This window comes from Macaca mulatta, chromosome 1 (genome assembly GCF_049350105.2).
Source record: "Macaca mulatta isolate MMU2019108-1 chromosome 1, T2T-MMU8v2.0, whole genome shotgun sequence".
Taxonomy (NCBI): Eukaryota; Metazoa; Chordata; class Mammalia; order Primates; family Cercopithecidae; genus Macaca; species Macaca mulatta.
This window is the reverse complement of record NC_133406.1, coordinates 189,323,906-189,351,388: the sequence shown is the minus strand read 5'-3', so window position 1 is coordinate 189,351,388 and position 27,483 is coordinate 189,323,906. Positions and strand designations below refer to the sequence as shown.

General features: G+C 50.6%; 1 protein-coding gene and 2 long non-coding RNA genes across 3 annotated transcripts in view; 2 read left to right on the top strand and 1 right to left on the bottom strand.

Moving 5' to 3' along the window:
• TTC39A (tetratricopeptide repeat domain 39A) overlaps window positions 1-16,762 on the bottom strand; it is a 43,798-nt gene extending 27,036 nt beyond the window's left edge. Inside the window, 2 exon segments of the mRNA XM_077957547.1 lie at window positions 7,809-7,913; window positions 16,429-16,762. Coding sequence (XP_077813673.1) covers window positions 7,809-7,913; window positions 16,429-16,466 — 143 coding nt within the window. The 5' untranslated portion in view covers window positions 16,467-16,762.
• LOC144333485 (uncharacterized) lies at window positions 13,159-14,561 on the top strand. Its single transcript, XR_013402170.1, has 2 exons — window positions 13,159-13,689; window positions 14,214-14,561. It is a non-coding gene; the product is annotated as an uncharacterized LOC144333485 (long non-coding RNA).
• A 659-nt stretch (window positions 16,763-17,421) lies between the features above and the next one.
• On the top strand, window positions 17,422-26,212 carry LOC144333487 (uncharacterized). Its single transcript, XR_013402172.1, has 3 exons — window positions 17,422-17,550; window positions 21,362-21,461; window positions 26,077-26,212. It is a non-coding gene; the product is annotated as an uncharacterized LOC144333487 (long non-coding RNA).
• The last annotated feature ends 1,271 nt before the right edge of the window (window positions 26,213-27,483 follow it).

Here is a 27,483-nt window from a genome sequence, read left to right as displayed (position 1 = left end):
TCCTGACATATCTGTCAAGGCCCTCAAATGCCTCCCAGAGCCCTGGGAATCCAGGCCTCCTCCTCAGGGACTCCATCTGTAACTGAGGTACGGGTCATGCTGAACTGACCGGCATAGGCTCAGCTCTCTGCAGACTGTGGGCACCTCGAGGACAGAGTTTGTGTGTGACTCATCTCTGTCCTCAGTACTGATGTCAGGGCTGAGCCAAGGTGGCCTCAGGAGTCTCTGGGCTCCCTGCTCCTCCACCGCCCCAGGCTCCTCAGCTGAAGGGTGCGTTGGGGGCAGAGGGTAGCATTTAGTCCATCACATGGAGAGGGCAACAGGCAAGGAGGGATGCGAACAACGCCAGGTCCTCTCTGTATGTGGAGGGAGCCACTTAACATGTCTGGGCCTAGATTTCTGCTTCTGCAAAATGGGGACGATAATGCTAGCCTGCCCGGGTCCCTGTAAGCCTGTGGGACTGACTGGGAGCGCCTTTACTCCCTTCCCCAGGTCTCCTTGTAAATTATTTATAAAGCTCCTCAGTGCCAGGTTTATGCTGGGAACTTCAGAGGAAAGAGAGATGACTAAGGTTTACAGGCTGTTTGGTTGTGAAATCATGTGACTTCACCCCTTTTCCTGTTCATAAAACACTCGTAAATTAAGCTACTTCTGGGTGACACTCCTGTGATCCCTGAGGGTCAAAGGCAGGAAACCAAGGCTGCTCCACCGCTTGCCAGCCAGGGGCACTCTCTGGATGCTCCCAGGCCTTTGCCAGGACTGCTTCATCTGCAGGCAGTGGCTTGTGGAGAGGAGCAGGCTGCCCAGAGCTGGGGCCAGAACCAGGCTTCAGAGCCCCTCAGACACAGGTTGGAGTCTCAGCTTTGCCAGCTACCAGCTGTGTGACCTGGCATGTCTCATGTCTCACAGCCTCCCTCAGCCTCAGGTTTTTCCCTGCAGAAGGAAAACCGTAACTCTTCTCCCCCACGGGCTTTTGCATGGCTTAAACAGAATAATACCCAGGCCAGGGGCCACTGCACCAAAGCTCAGTAAATATGAGTCCCTCCGTGTCCTGTGCCACTTCCCTGCATAAAAACCTTCTCCTTGAGGAGGGGCTTCCCTGGCAGCACACAGACCCATCCCCCAGATAACACCCCAGCCCCCAGGCCTCTCCATCTCTCAAGCCCTTGTCTCTCTCTTCCTCTCCCACTGCCAGTCAGAGGCCTGGGACTCAGCACCACCTGCCCAGCCCCACCTGTGGAACCTTGTCTGGTGCTGGGCCCAGAAGGAGGGACAGCTCCCCCCGGGCAGCTGGCAGACAAAGTGGAATTTCTAGTCTGAGGCCCAAGGCCCCAACAGGCGTCTGTGGCTAAGAATACTAGCCCCTCCCCAGCCTGCCTCCTGGAAGTCCCCAACTCTAGTCTGAACTGGGAAATGGGGTACAGAGGTATGACAACCCTCGAACCTCAGGCACTCCAAGTTTAGCTTGTACCCAAGTTCTTATTTGCATATGTATCATCCAGGCCATTAGTCGGCTCATTCCTGAGCTGTCCCCTCACTCTGGGACATGTCTACTGGGGTCCCACCTTCTTGGTCCCAGACCAGCTGTCAGGATAGGGAGGGCACTGGGAGGCAGAGGCAGCCCCTTGACCTCTCCAAGTCTCTGCCCCTTCATGCTCACTGAAGCTCCCCCTACTCCACTTTCTGGTCCTTTCAGACTCTACTTCCTCTCCAGCCCAAGTTGCTTCTATGGACTCCCCATCCCCAGTCCGCTGCCCATCACCCTGCCCTCTTCCTTCTGGGATCTGCCTCAGTTCCTCCCACTCCAGGGTGAGTGTCTCCATCTCTCAGATACACCAGACCCTCATTCACCACCCAGTCTTTGCAAAGGCAGTTCCTTACACCTAGAAATGCCCCCTCTATCTGGCTGACTCCTTCTCATCCAGTCCATCTCAGCGTAAATGTCACTTTTTCCAGGAAGCCTTCCAGGGCAGCTTCATGGGTGTGTGGTCTATGCCGTTGCACAGGGCCGGTGCCTAAAAAGGGCCCATGTTTGGTTTAATTCTCTGCTGTCACTGTCTTTAAATTTTAATAATATTTGAACAAATGACCCTGAATTTCTATTTGGCAATGAGCCCCAGGGAATGATGCAGTCCTCCCGACCAGCTCCTTTCCCACATGAAGTGGGGTCCCTGGGTAGTTCTCGGCACCCCTTATTGCTTGTTTCGCCATTTCCCTGCTGGACCCTGAGAACAGCCCACATCTTGCTCAGTAATGGAGCACCAGCACCCAGCTCACTGCCGGGCCCAGGAGGGCGCTCAAAGGCTGTTGCTGAATGAACCAGTGATAGTTGCCCAACCATCTCCATCCTTTGAGTTGCAGTGTGACCTTGTCTTCATCACACAGAATGGCTCTGCTTCTGGAGTCTTAAAGGATGCCGCCACCCTCCCAGCTCTAAGCCTCCTGACCTGCCTGTACTGGCCCATCACTCCCACTGCCCATCCTCCCTCCTCCAGTCTGTCCCCTCTTCCTGACTGCTTAGCCTAGTGTCCTCATACCAGTCTCTCTCTCTTGTCAACATACTCAATGCCAAGTCTGCCAACCTGCTGAACCCAGCTAGGAGCCCAGCTCAGGAGCCACACAACGGCCCACTTTCTCCACACTGCCACTGAGCAATGCTGGAGAAAGCTGCCCCCTACACAGACAGCCTCAGCCAGGCCCAGCATCCTGTCCAGAAACACCTTTTCCCCTCTCCTCGTTATCCCTGCACCACCACCTGGCCCCTGGTTTTGGCAGGTGACCTTACCTCTTCCCTCAGAGAAACTCCAGAACGCTCAAGGGCATACCCTGAACTTGTTGCACCCCCACACATGCCCCCGATGCACCCTTTCCACCTCCTTCACTCCTCGTGGTTTGGGGGAGGCAGATGTGAGGCCCTGCCCAAGGTAAATGCCGCCAACCCAAGGGGGAGGGCAAACCACACACATAGCAGTCGGTGTGTGGTTTGTGCAGCTGGAGGACCTGGATCCGAATCCCACTCTGCGGTTTATTAACCACGATCATATAATTCAAGAAAGCCAAGAGCAGTAGCCTCCACGTCCCAGAGACAGTGCGTCAGGTCACACTCAGTGCTAAGTGAAATATGCTAGAAGCAGGGACAACGCTACTCAAAGGCATGACTTATGGAAAGCAGAGGCGAGACGGGGAAGGGAGCTAGGAAAGCCCAGATGCCCCACTCAGAGCGAAAGAGGAGCACCGTCCCCCACTGCACGGGACCAGGACAATTAAACGAGACAATGTGTGTTCAGTGAAGAACAGCAAATGACACTGGGCCCAACATCTTCTGAAGCTTCGGTGGCCATCAGTGAGGAAGGGAGGCTGTTTTCCAGCAAGAATTATTTTTTCTAGACCCGTGGTTCTCACTGGAAGTGCCAGGGTATCCCCACTCCCAACGTGAGGACACGTGGCAATTTCTGGAGATATTTTGGGTTGTCACAGGTGGTATGGGGGTAGTGTGCTACTGACACTACTATCTGGAGGAAAACTGTTAAACTCAAAAAGAAATAAAGGGCCTGGTGTGGTGGCTGATGCCTGTAATCCCAGCACTGTGGAAGGCCAAGGTGGGGGGATCACCTGAGGTCGGGAGTTCAAGGCCAGCCTGGCCAAAATTGTGAAACCCCATCTCTACTAAAAATATAAAAAATTAGCCGGGCATGGTGGCATGCACCTGCAATCCCAGCTACTAGGGAGGCTGAAGCAGGAGAATCGCTTGAACCCAGGAGGTGGAGGTTGCAGTGAGCTGAGATCATACCACTGCACTCCAGCCTGAGTGACACAGCGACACTCTGTCTCAAAAACAAACAAGAAAGAAAGAAAGAAAGAAAGAAAGAAAGAAAGAAAGAAAGAAAGAAAGAAAGAAAGAGAGAGAGAGAGAAACAAAGAAAGAGAGAGAAGGAAAGAAGGAAAGAGAGAGAAGGAAAGAAGGAAAGAGAGAGAAGGAAAGAAGGAAAGAGAGAGAAGGAAAGAAGGAAAGAGAGAGAAGGAAAGAAGGAAAGAGAGAGAAGGAAAGAAAAGAAAGAAAAAAGAAAGAAAGGATCCTTTTCTGGAATAAGGCAGGGGCTAAGAAACAGATGCTGCACTGCTTCCCACGTGAGGTAACAGGTGGCTCCATGGGAAGACTGGATTCCTGGAGTGTCTCTGTTAGGACGAGGGTTTCCTCTGGGGGTCCTGAGAGCTACAGGACTCCTGTTAGAATGCCCTCCTGAGGTGAGGGGGCCATAGAGGGAAAAGCCCTTTCAGGGACCTTGTGGCAGAGACAGTTCGAGGACCCAGGCGCAGCCACAGCCTTTGGTTTTAATATTTTCTCCAGTGTTTTGACTCCCTTCTGTTGGCCCCAAGTCTACAGGACAGTTTAGAGTAGGCTGAGGCATGACCTTATCGGGGGTTCAGTGGGTGAGGAGAAGGGCCAGTGTCCGTGCTTGGGGTATGGGACAGGCTGAGCAGCTGTGTCCTGGGCAGCTGGTTTCCAGTGCAGGAGGGTGGCTATGGTCTGGGGTCCAGGCTTGAGTGAGCAACAGGAAATGACTAGGGGAGAAGCAGGAGCTGGGGAGCCTTCCAAGAAAACTGAGAGGGGAACCTGGACATTCTAAGACAGAGCAAGCTGCAGCTGCGCCTGCCTCAGGCCATGGCCACACTCTTGCTGCAGGCCCTGACCCACCCAGCCTGACCCCCTCAAGCCAGGTTCCCTCAGAGGGTGGGAGTGAGGTGTGGACACTGCCCCATGCCATGGAACACTCACCCCACCCCAAAAGCTGGGCCACTGACCCTAGAGGGAGAAAGATGGGTCCATCATGTCTACAGAAACTGAACAGGTCAGGCCTGGGGACTTGTGGAAACCAGTCCCCTGGCCTCAGCATTCACTTTTCCTTGGGGCTTGGGTGCAGGGGACAAGTTGGAGCTGAAAAGAGGCGGACTAGGGGGAGTAGGTGGCAGAGATGATTAGACCTCAGCCCCTAGTCTCCCAATTTAGGCGGCTAAGGCTCTCTGTCCAGGCTGAGAAATGGAGGATTCCTCACTGGAGAAGCCAAGCCATCCCGGCTGCTGACATCTGGTGGCCAGGTCATCCAAAGCCAACTCCACCAACTACAAGGCAGCTTGGCACAGACCTCCCGGCTGGCCTTCGCATGGGCTCATTCTTAAACAGGACTAGACAGACAGCCGGGGATGGCTGGGTTTTTGAAGAAAGCACCCCATGAGAAGAGAATTCCCCCATTAAACAGACTCCAGGAACACAGAGAGCGCCAAGTTATGCAGGAAAAGAATGAAATATTTTAAACAGAAATAATATTCTGTGACAATAACAATAAATACTTTATTAGATACTTAATACATGCCAGGCACTGTCCTAAGGGCCTCATATTCCAAATATAGATATAAAGAAGTTAGTACACCATAAACCAAGAAGAAAAAAGAACATTCAGAAAATAAAGAATGCCAGGAAATTAATCATATGATTACAGAGATAAAGAAGTCAACAGCAGGAATTAATGAGAAGGGTGAGGAAATCTTCCAAAAATCAGACGGAAAAAAAAGATAAAGCAATGGGAAAAACAAGAGGGAGAGAGAAGAGGCTCAGAAGAGGACTGACCTAGGAGGTCCAAAAGGCACGTTAAAGAAAGCCCAGGAAAGGGAAATAAGATGGAACTATCGTACAAGAGCATTGCCCAGAACTGAGAGCCTGCATAACAATCCAGAATAAAAAAGACTTCATTGCCACACATCGCGGTAAAATTCCAGATTTTCAGAAATACAAGAGCCAATCCTAAACCTTTCTGGAGAAAGAGTAAGTGAGAAGAATTAGGGTTCTCACAGCTACAGTAAATGCTAGAACACTGAAGCAAGGTATTCAAAATTCTTAGGGAAAAAAATATATTTATACAAGTCTTTCTTAGGAAATTTCTTTTTTTTTTCCCCCCCCAGACAGAGTCTCACTCTGTCACCTAGGCTGGAGTACAATGGAGCAATCTCTGCTCACTGCAACCTCCACCTCCTGAATTCAAGCAATCCTCCTGCCTCAGCCTCCCAATTAGCTGGTATTACAGGCACTCACCGCCATGCCCAGCTAATCTTTGTATTTTTAGTAGCGACGAGGTTTCACCACGTTGGCCAGGCTGGTCTTGAACTTCTGACTTCAAATGATCCACCCACCTCAGCCTCCCAAAGTGCTGGGATTACAGGCATGAGCCACTGCACCCAGCCTTTCTTAGGAAATTTCTTTTTTTTTTTTTTCCCCAGACAGAGTCTCACTCTGTCACCTAGGCTGGAGCGCAATGGAGCAATCTCTGCTCACTGCAACCTCCACCTCCTGAATTCAAGCGATCCTCCTGCCTCAGCCTCCCAAGTAGCTGGCATTACAGGCACTCACCGCCATGCCCAGCTAATCTTTGTATTTTTAGTAGCAACGAGGTTTCACCACGTTGGCCAGGCTGGTCTTGAACTTCTGACTTCAAATGATCCACCCACTTCAGCCTCCCAAAGTGCTGGGATTACAGGCATGAGCCACTGCGCCCAGCCTTTCTTAGGAAATTTCTATGGGACATTCCCTGGCAAACGAGGGGGACACAAGAGAAAAGACCTGGAATCAAAGAAGCAGGAGAAACGCAAAGGAGCTCTAGGAAACAGCCAGGAGGAGCCAGAAGACATGTCTGTCCTCCCAAGGATAGGTTTCCAGGAAAATGAGGGGGGTACTGAGTGCTTACTTGATAGATTTCAGCATTTTGGGAAAAACTCACCATAGGATGATCTGATAGGAGTGGTTACAAAGACTTAAGGATAAATGTTTAGCAAATTAGGAAAATGGGAAAAGCAAGAAAATTATTAACTCTAGAAGGAAACAGTCTCACACATGATTTTCTTTGCAAGGAGCATTAATCAAAAAGGTATAGTAAGGTAAACATTGCTTATTTCTTTCTTTTCTTTTTTCTTTTTTTTTTTTTTTTTTTTGAGACAGAGTCTGGCTCTGTCGTCCAGGCTGGAGTGCAGTGGCGCGATCTCGGCTCACTGCAAGCTCCACCTCCTGGGTTCATGCCATTCTCCTGCCTCAGCCTCCTGAGTAGCTGGGACTACAGACACACACCACCACACCCAGCTAATTTTTTATATTTTTGGTAGAGATGGGGTTTCACCATGTTAGCCAGGCTGGTCTTCAACTCCTGACCTCAAGTGATTTGCCCGCCTTGGCCTCCCAAACTGCTGGGATTATAGGCGTGAGCCACCACGCCCAGCCCAATAAATGTTTTAAAGTGGTAAGAAAGGGTGAGTTTTATGGTATCTGAATAATATCTCAATTTTTAAAACTGAGAAAAAGTGATAAGTAAAGAAAAAGGAGTATATGCACATTATTGATTTGTATTTACAGAAACATGGCTGTGAGCATTCAAGGAAATGGTCAAGGGAGCAGCCCTCTTTATTGCCCTAAAACACCCAGGAAAGCAGGCAACCTAGTCTTTAGTGCTTTGGGGAAAAATAAACAAAGGGTCGTGTGAGAGCTGGCGAGGAAGAAACTCCTTATCCTTATGCGGGAACACGTAAGGAAGTGTGAAGAACCCTCAAGAGCCTAAGGACAAGCAAGTCACAGTGACCTTGGAGAGGGCCTGGATACACGCAGGCTGTGGAATGGAGCCTGAGCCATTTTTATGGGACTTGTCAGAGGTCCTGGTGACCCAGAAAGCCGAAGGCATTTAGTTACACAGAGTTCCTCTCATACAAGACCTCTGGTTCTCCCTGACCGTCAAGCACACCCCCTACCCCAACCGGGGCTTGAGCCTCACCTGGGTTTGAGGTAGCTGAGTGCTTCTGAGAACTGGTTGGTGAGGAAAAGGTCCAGGGCGGTCATGCACTGGTCCAGGGCCTCGTGGAGGCTGCTCTCAGGAGTCCTGGGGGAAGAGATGCGGGGCATGACACAGGGGCCCGCCAGCCCTCCAGCCTCTCCTGACTGGGACAGAGCCTCACAGGGCCTACTCGGTCTCCCTGGCCAGCCTTGGGTGCCTGTCACGAGCTCCTCCAGGCTGCCACTCTGTAGTGAGACGCAGGAACAATTCGGACCCACCTCTTGGTGTTCCCAAGGGTGGGAGGGGGAGCAGAAGGGAATGTCATCTGAGATCTGATGGAGGTGGGAGAGGGGCCAAGGGCAAGGAGCCAAGACGCCTCAGGAATAAATGATCTTACCCTCCACAAGGGTACAGGGAGTCTTTGTGGCCCTTCTGACCCATTGGGCTCTGCTGCCCCCCGGGGGGGTGCAGCCCACCCACTAAATCCCACAGCCCCTTTTTCCCTCCTCCTTCTCCAGGCCTCCTCCCTCCCCCAGGCCTGGACTCTAGAATCCCAGACGTTGTCACAATGGGCTTCGAGGGTCAGCAGCCCCATACGAGAGGCCCAGGGACTTTCAAATTCACTTTGCCAGTGGCTCCTCCAGAATACCTGAACCCTTTCCAGTCCTTACGTTTCTCTGTAGCTTTTACCGCCCTCTGACATGATATGTTTTTCTTATTTTCGTGTTTATTGTCTGTCTCCCTCCACTAAACTATAAGCTTCCAGGAAGCAAGAATCTTTAACTGCTGTATCCCCAGCACCTAGTATCCGGGACAAAATGGCTTTTAATAAATATCTGTTAAGTGAATGAATGAATGAATGAATGAATGAAGAGTCTAAGGCTAGGAAAGCAAACCCCTGACTTTTCTGGGTCTCAGCTTTCCCATACAAAAATGAGAGATGGAACTAAGAGATCCCAGAACCCTGTCTATTTGATGTTTTGATAATGCCTTTTCTCAAGGGGCCTCCTTTGAGTGAAAGAATGTTCCAGAAAGGGGCCTGATGCTCTCCCTGAAGGGAAGTCCTATTTCCCAAAAGTTAGTTAGAAGAAATTCCCTTTCCACCAGGTAACTCCTACATATACCTTAAGGCCTAGCTCTAAAGTCTCCTGCTCTGAGATGCATCAGCAGATCTTCCCAGGCAAACTGAAACATGCCTTTTTCAAAACTGAACTCCTGTTCATTCTCCCAAATCTGTTCTCCCCCAGTCTTTGCCTTTCTTTCTTTTTTTTTTTTTTTTGGTAGATATGGGATCTCACCATGTTGCCCAGGCTAGTCTCAATGAACTCCTGGGTTCAAGTGATCCTCTTGCCTCAGCCTCCCAAAGTGTTAGGATTACATGCGTGAGACACCATGCCTGTCTGCCATTTTAATAAGCAACACTCCTCTACCCAATTCCTCAAGCCAAAAATCTGATAATCATCTTTGCCACATCCCTTCTCTGGCCTCTGCATCCCCTCCATCACTAAACCCCATCAATTCTACTTCTTAACTTTTTTTTTTTTCTTTTAAGAATTTTTACAGAGATGGGGTCTCATATGTTGCCCAGGCTGGTCTCCAACTCCTGGGTTCAAGTGATCCTCCCACCTCATCCTCCCAAAGTGCTGGGATTACAGGTATAAGCCACAGACTACTTCCTAACATCTCTCAATCAACCCCTTCTATGCCCAATACCTTCTGGTCCAGGCCAGCACCATCTTTACCCAAGTCTGTCGGAACACTCTCCATTCCATTCTTTCCACCTTCTTCTCTCTTCTCTGTTAGACCTTTATATTCCATATTTCACCTCTCTTAACTAACTTCCATACTATCTCTTGGACCCTCTGTTAGATCCTGAGTAATTTCTTTCATTTCACCAGCTCTCTCAATCATTAGGTGTGTCTGCCCTGCTACTTATCCTGTCTACTGAATTTTTCATTTCAATGATTGTATTTTTCATTTTGTGAAATTCCAGTTGGTTCTTTTTCAAATCTTAGTTATTTGGGGTAGTATTATGTTCCCTGCCTCAAGTCCATCTTCAATTCGTTTATACATTTTAAACATAATTATTTATTCTATATCTCATAATTCCAGCATTTTAGACTACCAGGGAAACTAATTCTGCTCTTTTTTGTTTCTGGAGCCTGCTGCTCACACTGGCTTATTTTCCTGTGTGTTTTGCAATCATATTACAAATTCACGTTTGAGAGATCCAAAGTGACTGTGGGATTGCTCCAGGAAGGATTTTTCATTTACTTTGGCCAGGTTCCCGGGGGAACTACCACCCTGAGACCATTTAAGTTACTTTTTTAAGTTTATGGTTTCCAGGACCACAAAGGTAGTGGTGTGCCATCAAACCCAAAGTTTGTGTGATGGCAGACCAGTATTTATAATTTTTTAGGGAGTCTTTTTTTCCCATCGGAAATGCTGTCTCCCTTTGCTGGTGGGGGCGGACCTTTCTTCTAGCCAATCTTCCTATTCACTGAGGCTGCAGCCCTCGGAGGGTCCCAGATTTATGTGTTGAGTCGGGGGATGCCAAGTTCCAACTCCTCAAACTGTAACTGTGTAGGCCCGAGACCTTCTTTCCCATCTGTTGAGTGGCCATTGAAACTCCTGGCTTTAGATTTCTGAAATGTGTAAACAGCCTAAGGTTGCCGTGGCTTCATCTTGTTTGCCAGCCTGACTTCAGTTCTCTCTTCACTCTTGGCTGGAGGGTGTTTCTGTTACTTCTGTGAGAGCTCAAGAATGTACTTAATTATTATTTTTACTTATTTATTTTTTGAGGACAGGGTGTCGCTCTGTTGCCCAGACTGGAGAGCAGTGGTGTGATCTCAGCTCACAGCAATCTCCTCCTCCCAGGTTCAAGCTATTCTCCTGCCTCAGCCTCCCAAGTAGCTGGGATGACAGGCACCCACGACCACGCCCAACTAATTTTTTGTATTTTCAGTAGAGACAAGGTTTCACCATGTTGGCCAGGCTGGTATCAAACTCCTGACCTCGGGTAATTCACCTGCCTTGGCCTCCCAAAGAGCTGGGATCACAGGCGTGAGCCACTGCACCTGGCCAGGAATGTACTTTAAAGGATGTTTGTTGTAACTCATCCCAGCCTCTAGGTAGTTTCTTTGAGAGAGAACATTGGGAGCATTATTTCCCCTAACCTGTCTCTCCCATAATCACCAAAGATACGTCTTTAAAACCAAAATCTGGCTGGGTGCGGTGGTTCACACCTATAATCCCAGCACTTTTGGAGGTCGAGGCAGGTGGATCACCTGAGGTCGGGAGTTCGAGACCAGCCTGACCAACACGGAGAAACCCCGTCTCTACTAAAAATACAATATTAGCCGGGCGTAGTGGCACATGCCTGTAATCCCAGCTACTCAGGAGGCTGAGGCAGGAGAATCGCTTGAACCTGGGAGGTGGAGGTTGCGGTGAGCAGAGATCGCGCCATTGCACTCTAGCCCCGGCAAGAGCAAAATTCCATCTAAAAAAAAAAACAAAAAACAAATCTAACCATGTCACTTCTGGACTTAAAATCCTTCCCTGGCTTCCCATTGCTCTTAGGGTAAAGGCCAAGTTCCTTTCCATGGCCTAAAAGGCCCCACCTGATGCTGCCCCTGCCCCTCTCTTCAGAGGCTGGGACGGGGTCTGTCTGTGTGCCCAGGGCATAGCCATTCATCTCTGTTGGATGAATCGACGAAGCAGCAGTGAGCATCTACTGCCCGGGTGTTTAACTGGCATTCTCTCTAATTGCTCTCAAAATGCCCTGTGAAATGGGATTATTACCCCCCACACCTACATACCATTGCAGATGGGGAAACTGAGGCACAGAGGACCGGTAACTTCGCTAAGGTCACACATCCAAGCATGCGTTCTAACCCAAGTTTCTGCCTGAGCCAGTGCCCATCAGCTCAGCCCCAGGGAGTCAAGCCTGTTGTTGTGGTTTATGGCAACCGCTAAACAATTTCAGAGCCAAGAGCCTGCCTCCCATTTCTGCACACACACGCACCCCTTATCACCTCCATCCCCCACCGAGGGAGAGGTCCCATCTGCTTGGTCTACCTGGAGAGAAAGATCCAGGCCGGATGGACAGTCAGTGCAGAGGGGCACAGTCCTTCCCTCGGCAGCCCCGGCACCTCTTCTGCTTAACTGGGATGAGGCTGTCTGCGGTGACCTCCCCCAGACTAGGGGTAAGCTGAGCCCTGGGCTGATTTCCTCCCTCCTTCCCTATCACAAGCACCCATGAATCTCATGCTCTAGGCTATGCATAGGACTGGGCTCTGGGGACACAGAGTGGACACAGATCTAGGGCTGCCTCTTCAGGAGCTCACAGCCTACAGGAGACATGCAGACAGGGCAGCGACCGCCACAGTGCTCAGGGCTGTAATAATGGGAATCACTGGGGGCCAAAGGGGCCCAGAAGATACCTCTAACTCAGCCTGGGGCACTGAGGAGGCTGAGTGGAAGGAGGATGGCATCATGGAAGGAGGATGGCATCAAAGAAAATGCCATCAAACTGAGAACAAGATGGAGAAAGAAGTCTAAGAAGGGGAAACAGCACACACACAGGGTTGGAGGCATGACATCAGTTAGGAGGTACAAGCGTTCTGGAAGGACTTAGAAGACAGAGGCTCTGGAAGGCCAGCTAAATGGAGGGGTGAGGCTGAGGAGGCTAGAGAGCTCAGGAAGGCTGGAGACACACGCCCCATTTGACTTAATAATAGCATTAACAACCACCATTGCCACAAAGAGATGACCACTTCAAGTTATCTAAATTGATGACTGCATTATTTCACTCAGTCCTGTCAGCAGGCACCCTTATCTGCCTCTCACAGATAAGGCAGGGACAGGCAGTGAAGACAGGTACGCAGTCAGGCTCCTCTCAGGAGCCTGGGAGAAGACAAAAATGCATTCTGTGGAAGCTACAGCGCCAAACCTTTCCCCTCACCTGACTGAGACTGAGGCCCCCATTTCTCCACAGGCTGCCCCTTCGTCTCCAAGACCTTTCTTTCCCCAGGACACCTTGCCTGGCCCAGGTAACATCTATCTATTCCTGCACTGATGGTGGCCTCTCCACTGTGTGTTGGGGAACCGAGGAGAGGGATGGGGAGAAGAGGTGCTGGGCTGGATGGAGCAGAACTGGTGACCAATGCCAAGAGCTCTGGCACAGTGGTGGCAGCTCTCTCATTCAGATCCCACCCACACTTGAGGCCCGAATGAGAAGGGAGCTAGGGGGTGGGAGGGGGTGTCAGGTAGCCCAGAGCCACCCCCACTCTCCCCTCCCCTCCCACTTCTCTACTATAGTTGGCTTGTACTACTTCTTCTGTGCCAATGGGCAGATCTGGGTAGAGCTGGGAGACCCTCAGTTCCCACTGAGAACAGAAAATCCTCCTACCTCCATCCCAGTCAGGGTGAGGTAGGTGTGGGGTGGGTGAGGCGGCGCAGCAGTCGCTCAGGAACCAACTGCAGTCAGAGCTGGATTTTAATCCCTGCTCCAGCACCGAGGGGAACTTTGGCTCAATGAGTAAAATAATCTGTCCATGGGGATCTGTTGCTTCCGAAGCGATCTTTCTAAATGGCAAAAATGATTGTGACTCTCCTTCCAAAAAGTCTCCCTTAGCTGCACATAAATGTGTCACGGAGTGATGTAGCATGACCTAATGCAGTGTGGCCTGCAAGAGTTCTGAAAGCAGACAACCCTAGACCCAAGCTGCAGCTATTACTTGCTGGATAACTTTGGGAATGTTCCATGCCCTCTATGAGCCTCTGTTTCCTCATCAAGGAAATGGGAATGACAGTACTTACCTCCCACGGTTTTTGTGAAGAACAACTAAAACTATGGAAAGCACAAGAGTACTCAGAAAATGTGAGTAATTATTATTTTTTCTAAAATTATGTATTGCCATCTTTTTTTTTTTTTTTTTTTGAGAGAGGCTCACTGCAACCTCTGCCTCCCGGGTTCAAGAGATTTTCTTGCCTCAGCCTCCCGAGTAGCTGGGATTACAGGTGTGTGCCACCATGCCCAGTTAATTTTTGTATTTTTAGTAGAGACGGGGTTTCACCATGTTGGCCAGGCTGTCTCAAACTCCTGACCTCAGGTGATCCGCCTGCCTGGGCCTCCCACAGTGCTGGGATTATAGGCGTGAGCCACTGCACGCAGCCTTACCATCATTTCTTGATCAAGTAGCACTGACTTTATAAAGAAACTAAATAACTTTAAAAGATTGAGTGGGCCAGGCACGGTGGCTTACACCTGTAATCCCAGCACTTCAGGAGGCCAAGGCAGGAGGATCGCTTTAACCCAGTAGTTTGAGACCAGCCTGGGCAACAAAGTGAGATTCTGTCTCTATTTCATTTCATTTAATTTCATTTCCTTTCCTTTCATTTCAGATCGAGTGCACATATCCAACAACCTAGTAATTCCACTACTAGGGGCCACCCTCGTGAAACACATGTGCAAAGGACAATCGTACAAGAATATTCACTGTCAAGACACTAGGAACATCTCGACATCCATCAAGAAGGATAAGGAGGTGTCTACATAGGGTGCTGTATCACACGTTAGGGCAAGTGGGACAACAGCTGCAGGATCAAGGCTAAATCTGAGACCTGAAGTTGAGTATGAAAACACAAGCTGCAGCATGACACATGCTATAGGACTCCATTCACAGAAAACTTTGAAGTAAGAACAAACTACATATTTTTAAGATTTACACACATTGAGCAAAAGAATAAAAACAGGGAAATGATAAAACCTAAATTCAGGATGGCAATCAATTCTGGAGAGGGAAGGAGGGAAGAGGTTTCCACAAGACTTTCAAGGGTCTCTACTATGGTTTATATTCTTAAAAAGAATATAAAATAAATGGGGCACAATGTTAATATCTGACAAAGTTGGGTGGCAAGGGTATGTGAGTTCATCTTACTATTTGCTATATTTTTCTGAAGACTTAAAATATTTCATAATTTTTAAAGAGGTAGGGATTTAAGGCTTGATTTGTTCACCAATGACCATCTGGCCCCAGAGCAGGCCTTGCTGAGTGTCTGTTGAGTGAGCGTCTCTGTAGTGAAGGTGAGAATGGTCCTGCTGCGTGCGGCCCTCCTCTGCTCAGACCCCACTAGGATGACCCTAACCAGGGGTGGTGACAGATGGACAGGTGGCTTCAAAGAAGAGTGGGCAGGCATGCAGAGAGGCAGGTACGGTTGCGCATAAGGAAGACCCACCCCCGTGAGAAGAGCAAGCTTGCTGTCCTGAGGCCTGCAGCAGGGCCAGAGGAGCCCAGGGTTGTAGAGGGCACTTAGGCAGGGATGTAAGCATATAAGGAAGTGGGATGAATGTGGTTTTCAGCCCTGGAGTCTAGACTTCTTTGATAGATACCTTGCTCCATGCCCTCCTTCTCTCCTGGAAACCACTCTTCTGGACCCAGCAGGGTGGTGGTGCTCAGTCAGGGCTGCGCAGAAGGAACCTACCCAACCTCCAGCTTTACAAAGACTTGGGCCCAGAGCAGGAAAGGAGCAGCCAGTCCCACTTCTCTGTGTTTTCCAAAGGAGGGACCAGAAGTCTAGGAAGTGTAAAGGACTGGCCAAAGTCATACAACAAAGATGATCAAGCTGAAACTCGCCACGCAACCCTCTCCCAGGCCAGGGTGTCCCCCAGCAACCCAGCTTCCAAGCCCTGATACAGCCACACTCACGCAAGCCCTGTGGAGGCTTCTAGCTGCCAGCTGGCACCAGCCTCGTCACCTCCCTGTTCACGTGTCACGCCTCCGGCCCTTAGCAAATATTGTCACTGGTGGTGAGGCTCCAGGCAGGGTGAGCCCTCCTCCCAGCTCACCTGGGCCGGCTCTCTGCCCAGCAACCTCCCAGCAGTCAGGGCTCCTAGCAGCTGCCCCCTTCCCTGCCCACTGGGGCCCAGGAAAAGCAGAGAGTTGCTGAAGGTCTCCCAACCGTAGTGTCTGCCACTGGCGGGGGTGATCTACGTAGGGGTCCCACAGGGGTTTCTCAGTGGGATGTGGGTAGGGTTGGGCAGGAGAGCCACGCTGAAGGTGACAACACTCACTTTTTACTATCCAGGTTCCTGCTGCACCCAATGGGCCTGGCTGGCCCATACCTTAGCCGTTTAAATTCCCCTAATGTCCCTGAAGATGATGGGGTAGGGGGATCTGACAACAGACGGAACTGAGTTCAAATCCCACCCCCAACTCTTACCTCCTGGGTGACCGATGACAAGTCACTTAAGTGCTGTGCCTCAGTTTCCTCATCTGTAACGGGGATGAGAGTAACAGGGCCCACCCCACAGGAGTGAACGCCACGAGGCAGGTGGGGAAGGCTGCTCTGAATGTGTCTGTGACTATAGCTCCGCGAGAAAGTTGGGACCCAGAAGGGGAGTGACCGACCCGGGGTCTCCGCGCCTCCGCCTCCTCGCAGCCCCCCGCCCCCACTCCTGGCGGCGGCGGCGGCTCCCAGGGGCCTGGCGGGGTGGGGGCTGGAAGCCGCAGTGCGGCCCCAGGCTGGTGCGCGGGGGAGGCCTGGCGTGGCGCCCGCCACCCGCCCCGGCCCCAGCCGGCGCCGCCCGCGCCCCCGGGCCTCCCAGCCGCGCACTTACCCCGCGGGCAGGGCTCCCGGGGCGCCAGCCGAGGTCATCGCCGAGGGGCGCGGGCTGCGCTGCCCCAGCCGGACGCCAGCAGCGGCCCAGGTGCTGCCGCCGGAACCCCGAGCCGGGCGCTGTGCGGTAGCGGACGCGGCGGCCGGGGAGGGGCGCGGCGGGGGCGGGGAAGGCGGCGGGGCCGGGCCGGGCCTCGGTCTCCCCACCCGCACCGTGGGGCCATGGCCGCCCGCGGCGACCCGCGCTCCTGCACCGCCAGGGGGTTCGGGCGGCCCCCACCCCCGCTCCGACAGGTGAGAGCCCGGCGCCCTCTGCGCAGACACCGCCCGGGCCGGGAGCTGGCGCCCTCCTCACACGTCCCCACCTATTTGGTGCTAGAAGTTCTCTGGGACCTGAGGTCCACTTTACTGTCACTTCCCCTCCCCACGGCTCCCGCTCCGAAGCGGCCCCCACCTGAGCCGTCACCATGCTCCCGCATTAATTAGGGCATTCGTGCAGACAAAGACAGCCCCCAGAGCCAGGCCTGGATTTTAATCCCACCATCTTGCCCACTGAGTGACTGCAGGAGACCAGAAGGCGGGAAAAACGCGGTTTAGCAGTCACTGCTAGCTGGCAGTTCACACTGCCTTCTCAAATGATCCCTATAATTGCTATTTTATAGATGGGAAAACTGAGGCATGCGGTTCATTTGATTCACACATGGTCACTCACCTAGTAAATGGCAAGCTAGGACTGGAATCCATCCCTCCTGAATCCAAAGCCAACACTCTGGCCACTTCCCCTCTTGGCCCCCTCTCCCCAGCATTCCCAGCGCTTGTGTGGGGGTCACCCACAACACTCCCCAAATGTCCACTGTGCACCGAGCCCTGAGGCGAGTGTCTCCACCTGACCTGATCTTCTGGCAGAGAGAGCCACTGGCCCATGAAGAGTTAACCAGCCACCACCTCCTGGCCCCAGATGCTGCTCTTAACCATGACTCATCAGAGCATGTGGCTGCCATTAGAGCTGTCCCTTCACAAAGGAAGAGACAGAAGTAAGGAAGGACTGTAGCTCCCCTGGAGCAACCATGACCTCCAGGACGCCAGAAGAAGCAGAAGGGGACAGCCTGCAGCAGCAACCATGGTGGGGACAGGACTTGCACCAGATCCCAGGGGAGCCAGGCAGTTTGGGCTTGGTGGTAGCTGCTTAAATCTAAGCAGACTGCCTGGAAAGGCAGTGAAGTCCCATCCTGCCCATTTGTGAGCAGCGGCCAGGTGCTCATTTGCCAGAATCATCCCATCTCTGGGAGTCTCATATACAGGCACAAAAAAGATAATTAACTACTAGAAACAAGCTATGATGACATCCACCAGCAACTATAAAGAATTCAGACAAGGGGAGAGCCTGGGGAGCTTCCTGGAGGAGGTGGTGACAGAACTGAGCCTTGAAGTTTATATTATTTAAACAAACTGAAGTCGTGGAGAGGGTGTACCAGATCCGGGAGCAGCATGGATGAAGGCATGGAGGTGGGAAAGGGTAAGGATGGTGAGGCCACCAGCAGTATGTGTAAAGAGGGTGATGAGGCTGGGGCCCCTATCGCATGCCATGCGCTTTCAAATCTCTAGGCATTCAAACATGCTGTTCCCTCTGTGTGGAACACACCTTCCTCCCTTGTCACTTGTTAGTCGTTTGTGTAACCAGGAGTGGATCCAGAAGCTTACAATGGGGAGGCCACTGTTCAAAAAAAAAAAATACAAATTTACCAATACAGGTTGAGCATTCCTAATTTGAAAAACTGAAATCCAGAATGCTCCAAAATTTGAAGCTTTTTTTTTTTTTTTCTCTTTTTTTTGAGACAGTGTCTCACTCTGTTGCCCAGGCTGGAATGCAGTGGCACGATCTCTTGATCTTGGCTCACCACAACCTCCATCTCCAGGGTTCAAGGGATTCTCATCCCACAGCCTCCCGAGTAGCTGAGATTACAGGGATGTGCCACCATGCCCAGCTGATATTTGTATTTTTAGTAGAGACAGACAGGGTTTTGCCATGTTGGCCAGGCTGGTCTCAAACTCTGGACCTCAAGTGATCCGCCTACCTTGGCCTCCCACAGTGGAATTACAGGTGTAAACCACCGCGCCCAGGCTGAAACTTGAAGCTTTTTCAGCACTGTAGTTGGAGACTGCAGGCCTGCCATGTTTGCTGTGCTGTTGTTACAGCGGCCACAGCCATTCTACTGATGCTCATGTGCTGCTGAGTTACCCTGAACACTTTATTTTTTCACTGCATTAATGGCATGTTATATTTTTATTGTTAAGTACTTATGTCTGAATAAGGGTAAAAAAAATGCTTATTGGGAGCACATAAATTCAGAGTCAAAAATGATGGTGATGCCAAATAATCACAGGTTGTCCACATGGGTGGCTGAGAGAGTGACACTTCTGCTTTCTGATGGTTCAGTGTACACAAACTTTGTTTCATGCACAAAATTACTAAAAATATTGTATAAAATTACCTTTAGGCGGCCGGACACGGTGGCTCACGCCTGTAATCCCAGCACTTTGGGAGGCTGAGACGGGCGGATCGCCTGAGGTCAGGAGTTTGAGACCAGCCTGACCAACATGGAGAAACCCATCTCTACTAAAAATACAAAATTAGCCAGGTGTGGTGGCACATGCCTCTGATCCCAGCTACTCGGGAAGCTGAGGCAGGAGAATCGCTTGAACCCAGAATGCGCAGGTTACAGTGAGCCGAGATCACGCCATTGTACTCCTGCCTGGGCAACAAGAGCAAAACTCTGTCCCCCCCGCCCCGCCAAAAAAAAAATTACCATTAGTTATGTGTGTAAGGTGTATATGAAACAAATGAATTTCATGTTTAGGCTTGGATCTCATCCCCAAGATAATTCATTATGCATGTGCAAATATTCCAAAATCTTCAGGCCGGGCACGGTGGCTCAAGCCTGTAATCCTAGCACTTTGGGAGGCCGAGACGGGCGGATCACGAGGTCAGGAGATCGAGACCCTCCTGCCTAACATGGTGAAACCCCGTCTCTACTAAAAAAATACAAAAAAGTAGCCGGGCGAGGTGGCGGGCGCCTGTAGTCCCAGCTACTCGGGAGGCTGAGGCAGGAGAATGGCGTAAACCCGGGAGGCAGAGCTTGCAGTGAGCTGAGATCCGGCCACTGCACTCCAGCCTGGGCGACAGAGCGGACTCCGTCTCAAAAAAAAAAAAAAATTCCAAAATCCACAAAAATCCAAAAATTGAAACACTTCTGGTCCAGAGCATTTTGGGTTAGGGATAGTCAGCCTGTATAAAATTGCCAGGGTTCCCCCAGAGCCTTGGAAGGGGCCAGGTAAATGAGGAATCCTGAAGCTATAAGCTGTATTAGCTCTAAGGTAAACCTTTACTGTATTTGACCAACACTTGTTGACATTTTGCCATATGCCAAAACTCCTCCTTATCCTGCAGGTTTCAGTTCAGATGTCACCTCTTCCAGGAAGCCCTCCCTCCATAGACGGGTCAGGGACTGCCTGTGCACCCACCGCCCTAACCCCCTCTGACCTACCTTAATCACCCTGGGCTGTCACTGTCTGTGTGTGGTATGTGTGTTTGGGGTGGTGGGGAGCAAGGAGTGAGGTTTGTATGTGACTGTCTGCTTCTGGAGGGTAGGGCCTGGTCTGATTCATCTCTGTGTCTCAGGGCCTGACATCAGGTACCTGACTAGTCACCAGACACTAATGCGGGGCCTAGCACTTTACAGTTTTCCTCTGAGGTTATTATAACAATGACTGACACATATCAAAGGCTTTTTACATGCTACATATGGTGTTCAGGGTTAACATGGATCATCTTATTTAATTTTCACTTTACCACCTCTCTGAGCCTCAGTTTCCTCATCAGTAAAATGGAAATAATATTGCCGACTTCCAAGGTTGCTCTGAGTATTAAGAATTCATATATGCCGGGCGCGGTGGCTCACGCCTGTAATCCCAGCACTTTGGGAGGCCGAGGCGGGCAGATCACAAGGTCAGGAGATCGAGACCACGGTGAAACCCCGCCTCTACTAAAAATACAAAAAATTAGCCGGGCGCGGTTGTGGGCGCCTGTAGTCCCAGCTACTCGGGAGGCTGAGGCAGGAGAATGGCGTGAACCCGGGAGGCGGAGCTTGCAGTGAGCCGAGATCGCGCCACTGCACTCCAGCCTGGGCGACAGAGCGAGACTCCGTCTCAAAAAAAAAAAAAAAAAAAAAAAAAAAAAAGAATTCATATATAAGCTGAGCACGGTGGCTCACACCTGTAATCCCAGCACTTTAGGAGGCCAAAGCAGGCGGACTGCATGAGCCCAGGAGTTTGAGAACAGCCTGGGCAACATGGTGACACCGTGTCTCTACAAAAAAAAAAAAAAAAAAAAAAAGCCAGGCCAGGTGTGGTGGCTCATGCCTGTAATCCCAGCAGTTTGGGAGGCTGAGGTGGGTGGATCACCTGAGGTCAGGAGTTCGAGACCAGCCTGACCAACATGGAGAAACCCTGTCTCTAATAAAAATACAAAATTAGCCAGGTGTGGTGGTGCATGCCTATAATCCCAGCTACTTCGGAGGCTGAGGTAGAAGAATCGCTTGAACCCGGGAGGTGGAGGTTGCAGTGAGTCAAGATCGTACTATTGCACTCCAGCCTGGGCAACAAGAGCGAAATTCCGTCTCAGAAAAAAAAAAAAAAAAAAAGCTCAGCATGGGGTACGTAGTCCCGGCTACTCCAGAGTCTGAGGCAGGAGGATCAATTGAGCACAGGAGGTTGAGGCTGCAGTGAGCCGTGATGGTGCCACCGCACTCCAGCCTGCGTAACAGAGCAAGACTCTGTCTCAAAAAAAAAATAAAGAAAATAGCAGAGTGCTATATAAATGCCCTGGTGATGGTTGTGGTGTACCACTAGACACTACTTTCCTCCCCATTTCACAGATGAAAAATGAGCTCAGTAAGGGAAGCAGAAGAGCTGCCTTTAGAGCTGGAACTCTCCCTGCACCACCACAGGGACAGTGATGCTGGAGCCACTCACCTGGTGAGTCAGCATATCAGAGTGGCCCACCCCTCAGGAGGGCCCCACCCAGGCCATTCCCGGCCCCCAGGAGCTCTGGCTCAGCCCCAGCGCAGGGTGGGGTCTGTGAGTCACCATCATCATTTCTGCCTCCCCAACTCAGGTGACCTTACTTGGATCACCTGTGTGTCCCCACCTTGAGGTGATGGGAGAGCATCCTGAGTCCTGGGTGCCTTCCTCCTGTCAGGAGACCTGTTTCCTGGTGTGTTACACCTGGGAGATACCAGGCCTGCTTTTCTCCCTCCTTTCCTCCCCAACATGCAAGAACAAATCACCAGCGTCACCACACCTCTCAATGGCCCTGAGAACCTTCACAGACTGCTTTCACCTGTGCCATTGTCAACTTAAGAAGGCCCTTAATATGGCCAGGCGCAGTGGCTCACGCCTGTAATCCCAGCACTTTGGGAGGCTGAGGCGGGCAGATCACTTGAGGTCAAGAGTTCAAGAACAGCCTGGCCAACATGGTGAAACCCCGTCTCTACTAAAAATACAAAAAAAATTAGCCAGTGGTGGTGGTGGACACCTGTAATCCCAGCTACTCGGGAGGCTGAGGCTTGAACCCAGGAGGTGGAGCTTGCAGTGAGCCAAGATCACACCATTGCACTCCAGCCTGGGTGACAGAGAGAAACTCTTGTCTAAAAAAAACAAAGAAGAAGGCCCTTAATAAATACCTATTAAATGAGACCTCAGAATGCCCTAGAAAGTTTGTAATAGCATCACCTCCCATCCTACAGATGAGAAAATAGAGGCTTGGACAAACATCTAGCCATAGCTTGAACCCAGGTCTTGATTTCTTATTCTCTAGGGAAAAGGGGAAGAAGAGAAGAAAAGAGGGGTGTTTTAAGTGAGAGAGGTCATCGAAATGAGGGATGCAAGTGGTGACACATGATGCCATTGTTGCAGAAAGAGCTTAAGCCATGAAGTCAGCTCTGCCTGTACCTCTCAGAACCTCAGTTTTCCCATCTGTAAATCTGGGATAATAATCCCAAACTCTCAGGGATGCTGTGCGGATTACTGGGCATTATTTGGGTGACTCCTTCCCCCTTCCCAGCATCCATCCCAGCCCCTTCCTCCAGGCCTTTCCCTGGCATGAAGTGCCCCTCCCCAACACCTGCAGCCTCTGCCAGCCCAGATCCCCCCTCTTCAGACTCTAGAACCCTTCCTCTCCCACTGAACTAGTGACTATAAAGTAGATTTTCTTAAAGCTAGTGAGCCCCACCCTCGCAGGTTACAGGCTTGGGCTCGTTAGCAATTCTCAAGTGAACAGGCCCATCAACAAAGGGCCTTCGGAGGGCTGTGACAGGGACAGATCTTAAATATTTTCTGGCAAGGGCCTTTAAGGAAGGATTTATTCCTGCTCCTTGGGCAGGCATGGGCTCTGCCCCCCATTAGCTATGTGACCTTTTGCAAGTCACTGCCTCATTCTGGGGCAGTTCCTCTTCCCACCAGATATAAAGGGGAGAGAAATTTGGGCCAAGAATTCAAGGGCTCTCCCTGCTCTGAGGGTCTGTGTTCTAGGATCTGGGCTCTTCTACCCAAGTCTGGTCTCGAGGAGCTGCTGAGGGTAGGTCTAAGGAAGGAGCCTGGGTTAGCATAAGGGACCAAGAACAGCTCTAACTGAAAAAAGGTCAGAGCTCTAATGAGGGGTTTCCAGCATTGAGTGGCATCCTTTCAGGGGTCAGAACTTGGGATGCAGAGCCAAGAAGATCTGGATGGACTCCTGGCCCCCTGTGTCCTAGCTGAGCAGTCCCAAGGAACTCATCCAGTTAGACAGTAGTTCAGAGAGCAGGTTTGAAAGCCAGGGCTTGCACCTGGCACCCTGGGCCAACAACCTCGTTTCTGAAATGGGGATGATGATGGCACCAACCTCATTAGGTTGTTGCAAGGATTAAATGAGCTACATATCTTTAGGGCAGATGAGCTACCTGACACACTGCAGGTGGGAATAGAAATTGGCTCCATCTGCCTGTAATCCCAGGACTTTGAGAGGCCAAAGCAGGAGGATTGCTTGAGGCCAGAAGTTGGAGACCAGCCTTGGCAACATAGTGAAACCCCTGTCTCTACAAAAAATAAAAACTTAGCTGGGCATGGTGGCACACAACTGTAGTCTGCTACTGTCTATTATCCACACAGCACCAGGCCCATTTGACACTTAGGCCAGATCACATCACAACTCTGCTCAAAGCCCTGTAAAGGCTCCCCATGTTCCTCAGTGCAAAAACTAGTCTGTCTATGGCTCATGAGGCCCTGCACAATCTGTATGCTGCCATCATCTCCCGACATCATTTCCCTTTATTCCCTCTCTTATTTCAGCCACACTGGCCTCCTTGCTCACCTGCAAATATGCCAGGCACATTCCTACTTCAGGCCCTTTGGACTCGCTATTCCCTCTGCCTGGAATGCTCTTCTCACACGATTCACTACTTCACCTTCTTCAGGTCTCAGCTCAGATATCACCGTCTCTGTGAGGCCTTCCCTGACCATTCTGTTTAATACATTTTTGTTTTGAGACCGAGTCTCACTCTGTCGCCCAGGCTGGAGTGCAGTGGCGCAGTCATAGCTCATTGTAACCTCCGCCTCCCGAGTTCAAGTGATTCTCCTGCCTCAGCCTCCCGAGTAGCTGAGACTATAGGTGCCCCCAACCATGCCTGGCTAATTTTTGTATTTTTAATAGAGACTGGATTTCACCATGTCGGCCAGGCTGGTCCCAAACTCCTGACCTCAAATGATCTGCCCGCCTCAGCCTCCCAAAGTGCTGAGATTACAGGTGTGAGCCATGGCGCCCGGCCCCATTCTATTTAAAGTTGAACCCCTGCCCCCATCCTCCCAGTTCTTCTGCCCTGCATTATTTTTCCACAGTGCTTGTTGTCATGTGACAGCTTTTTATTTTGCTTGTTCATTTATTCTCCCTCTCCCCATGAAACTAAGTTCCACAGGTAGGGTTTTTGTTTGTTTGTTTTGAGTGGGGTCTCACTTTATCGCCCAGGCTGGTCTTGAACTCCTGGGTTCAAGTGATCCTCCCACCTCAGCCTCCTGAGTAGCTGAGACTCTAGGGACATGTGGTTGTGCCCAGCTTCAGGAATTTTTTTGTTTTTGCATTACTATTTTGTTCTGTAATATATTTCCAGTGCCTAGAACAGTGCCTGACTCAATAAAAAGGCTTGCTGCATAAAGAAATTTGCTAGAATATGGAAAAATATGAAGAAAGCAGAACACAAAATTATCCACCTAATATTAAAAGGAAAATCCTGACATCTATGCATTTTAGGAAGCATGAAGAGGTACTGAAGCCATTTCTGGGGGAGGTAGTACAATATAGTGCAGGGAATAGGATATTTGAATCTGAGTTTTGGCTTCTTCACTATAATCCAGGGCAACACTCTTCACCTCCTTGTGCCTAACTTTCCTCATCTATTAAAGTGGAGAAAACAAGGCTTCCCTGGTCAGAGTTGTGTGGATTACAGATGATGCTGCATGTCACATGCTGGCTGTTGGGGCACAGTCAAAGGCAGGTCTCTTTCTTTACAGATCACAGAGAAAGGGGAAGAGAACATTCTGGAGGCAGCAGGCAAGTTCAGAAGGTGTCCAGGGGAGAGGAGCTGGGGTTTGGAGGGAGCAGTGGCAAGCAAAGGAGGAGAGAAGGGGAGAAGGGTGCCCACCCGAGTGCAGCACTGTCAAGTGGAGATTTATCTTCCTTTTTTTTTTTTTTTTTTTTGAGACAGAGTCTTACTCTGTTGTCCAAGCTGTAGTGTAGTGGTGCGATCTTGGCTCACTGCAACCTCCAACTCCTGGTTTCAAGTGATCCTCCCACCTCAGCCTCCCAAGTAGCTGAGATTATGGGCATGCACCACCATGCCTGGCTAATTTTTGCATTTTTAGTAGAGACAAGGTTTCAACATGTTGGCCAGGCTGGTCTTGAACTGCTGACCTCAAGTGATCCACCCACCTTGGCCTCCCAAAGTGCTGGGATTACAGGTGTGAGCCACCATGCCCGACCTGATTTATCCTCCTTTGAGTGGCCTGTCCTGTGCTCAGGGACAGCCCTTTGGTATGCCTTTCAACCACCCAGATGTAAAGCAATTGCTCACATACTCATTTACTTAGCAGTTTCTTTCAATCTGAGATTTAGCTACTGTACGTATCTGAGGAAGGATGTTTCTTAGCTTGAAATTAATTGAGTGGCAGCAGTGCTGCTTCTTGCAGGGTGTGGGTGCTGGTCAGAGCAGACCCTGTAAGAGGGAAGCTAAGGAGTAACACCTGAGGCTGCAGGAGGCAAAACAAATTTCACTCCCATGGGAGGAAAAGGAGCCAAAAGGAATGGAGTGTCTTAGCCCAGTTCCACGTGGATGGGGTCTCTGATGTCCTACCTAGTCCTAATATAATTGTCCTTTTCGCAGGGGGGTCATGGTGCAAAGGACCAGCCATTTATAGGGCAGGAAAGGATTTTACTTGAAAGTGGTAGATTTCTGCACTGCTGTTCACCTGGGAAAGACTGATCTATTATTTTATAGCCAATCTTAGCATAAGAAAGGAAGGCTCGGGGATCTTGGGCTAAGAGAAAAATTCCTCTTTTCTCCAGGGAAAGATGTTGGAAGACACATTGGGCCCTCCCAGATGTGGATGTTCTACAGGAAGGCTCCTTCCAGGATGGCTGAGGGGAGAGGGCCATAACATCGTAAAATCATCTGTCCCTCACTCCTTGCTTCCTAAGGTGTTTTTAAAAATTAAAGCCTGAACAGGCATGGTGGCTCATGCCTATAATCCCAGCACTTTGGGAGGCTGAGATGGGAGGATCACTTGAGGCCGGGAGTTCACGACCAGACTGGGCAACATGGTGAAACCCCATCTCTACCAAAATAAATTAATAAATAAATAGATAAGGTATAGCCTGGCCACAGTCGAGCTGCTGGGGAATTAAGGGAAGGGTCTGTCCCACCAGTGGCATGGGGTGATTGCTGTAGAGTGACAGTTTGCATCCCCTCAACATTCATATGTGGAAATCCTAATGCCTAAGATGATGGTATTAGGAGGTGGGCCCTTTGGGAGGTGATTAGCCCTCATGAACAGGATTGGTGCCCTTATAAAAGAAGTTCAAGAGAGACTCCTCGCTCCTTCTTCCATGTGAAGACGCAGCAAGAAAGCACCATCTACAAGCCAGAAAGCAGGCCCTCATCAGATACTGAATCTGCCTTGATCTTGGACTTCCCATCCTCCAGAACTGTGAGAAATACATTTCTGCTGTTTATGAGCTACCCAGTTTATGTTGTTTCATTATAGCAGCCTGAATGGGAATGAATTAAGAAAGGTGATCTAGCAAAGTGCCTCAGCGACCATTCCCCCACTAGGACAGGGTGGTGGTGGCAGTCAGGGAGAGAATGGCTGTGTTTGGCAAGGCTACAACAGAGAAGAGTGGTGGGTGGCACAGGCCCCCAGAGGGGCCACGAGGGACCTTTCGGTTTTCAGATCTCAGAGCATCAAAAAGAGCAGAGGGACTCAGAGGAATGGGCAGGGTGCTCCAAATATATCATAATTTGGGTATGTCATGAAACTACAGCTTTAAGGTCTGCTCTGTGGTCACATTTGCTAAATGCTGCCCTCCTCCCGCATCACGCCCCCTTTCTCCTCCCCTCTCCTACAGCCCATTGGCTGAGTGAGGAGCCGCCTCCTACTTGACCCCACCTCTCAGGGAACAGTGATTGGTTGAAGGAAGCACCAGTCAGAGTAGTCTCCTGAGCTTTTTCAGACTAAAACTGGTGAAGCCCTTCTTCTTCTTCTTTTTTTTTGAAACGGAGTCTTGCTGTCTCCCAGGCTGGAGTGCAGTGGCTCGAGGATCACTGCAAGCTCCGCCTCCCGGGTTCACGCCATTCTCCTGCCTCAGCCTCCCGAGTAGCTGGGACTACAGGCGCCCGCCACCACGCCCGGCTAATTTTTTGTATTTTTTGTACAGACAGGGTTTCACCGTGTTAGCCAGGATGGTCTCAATCTG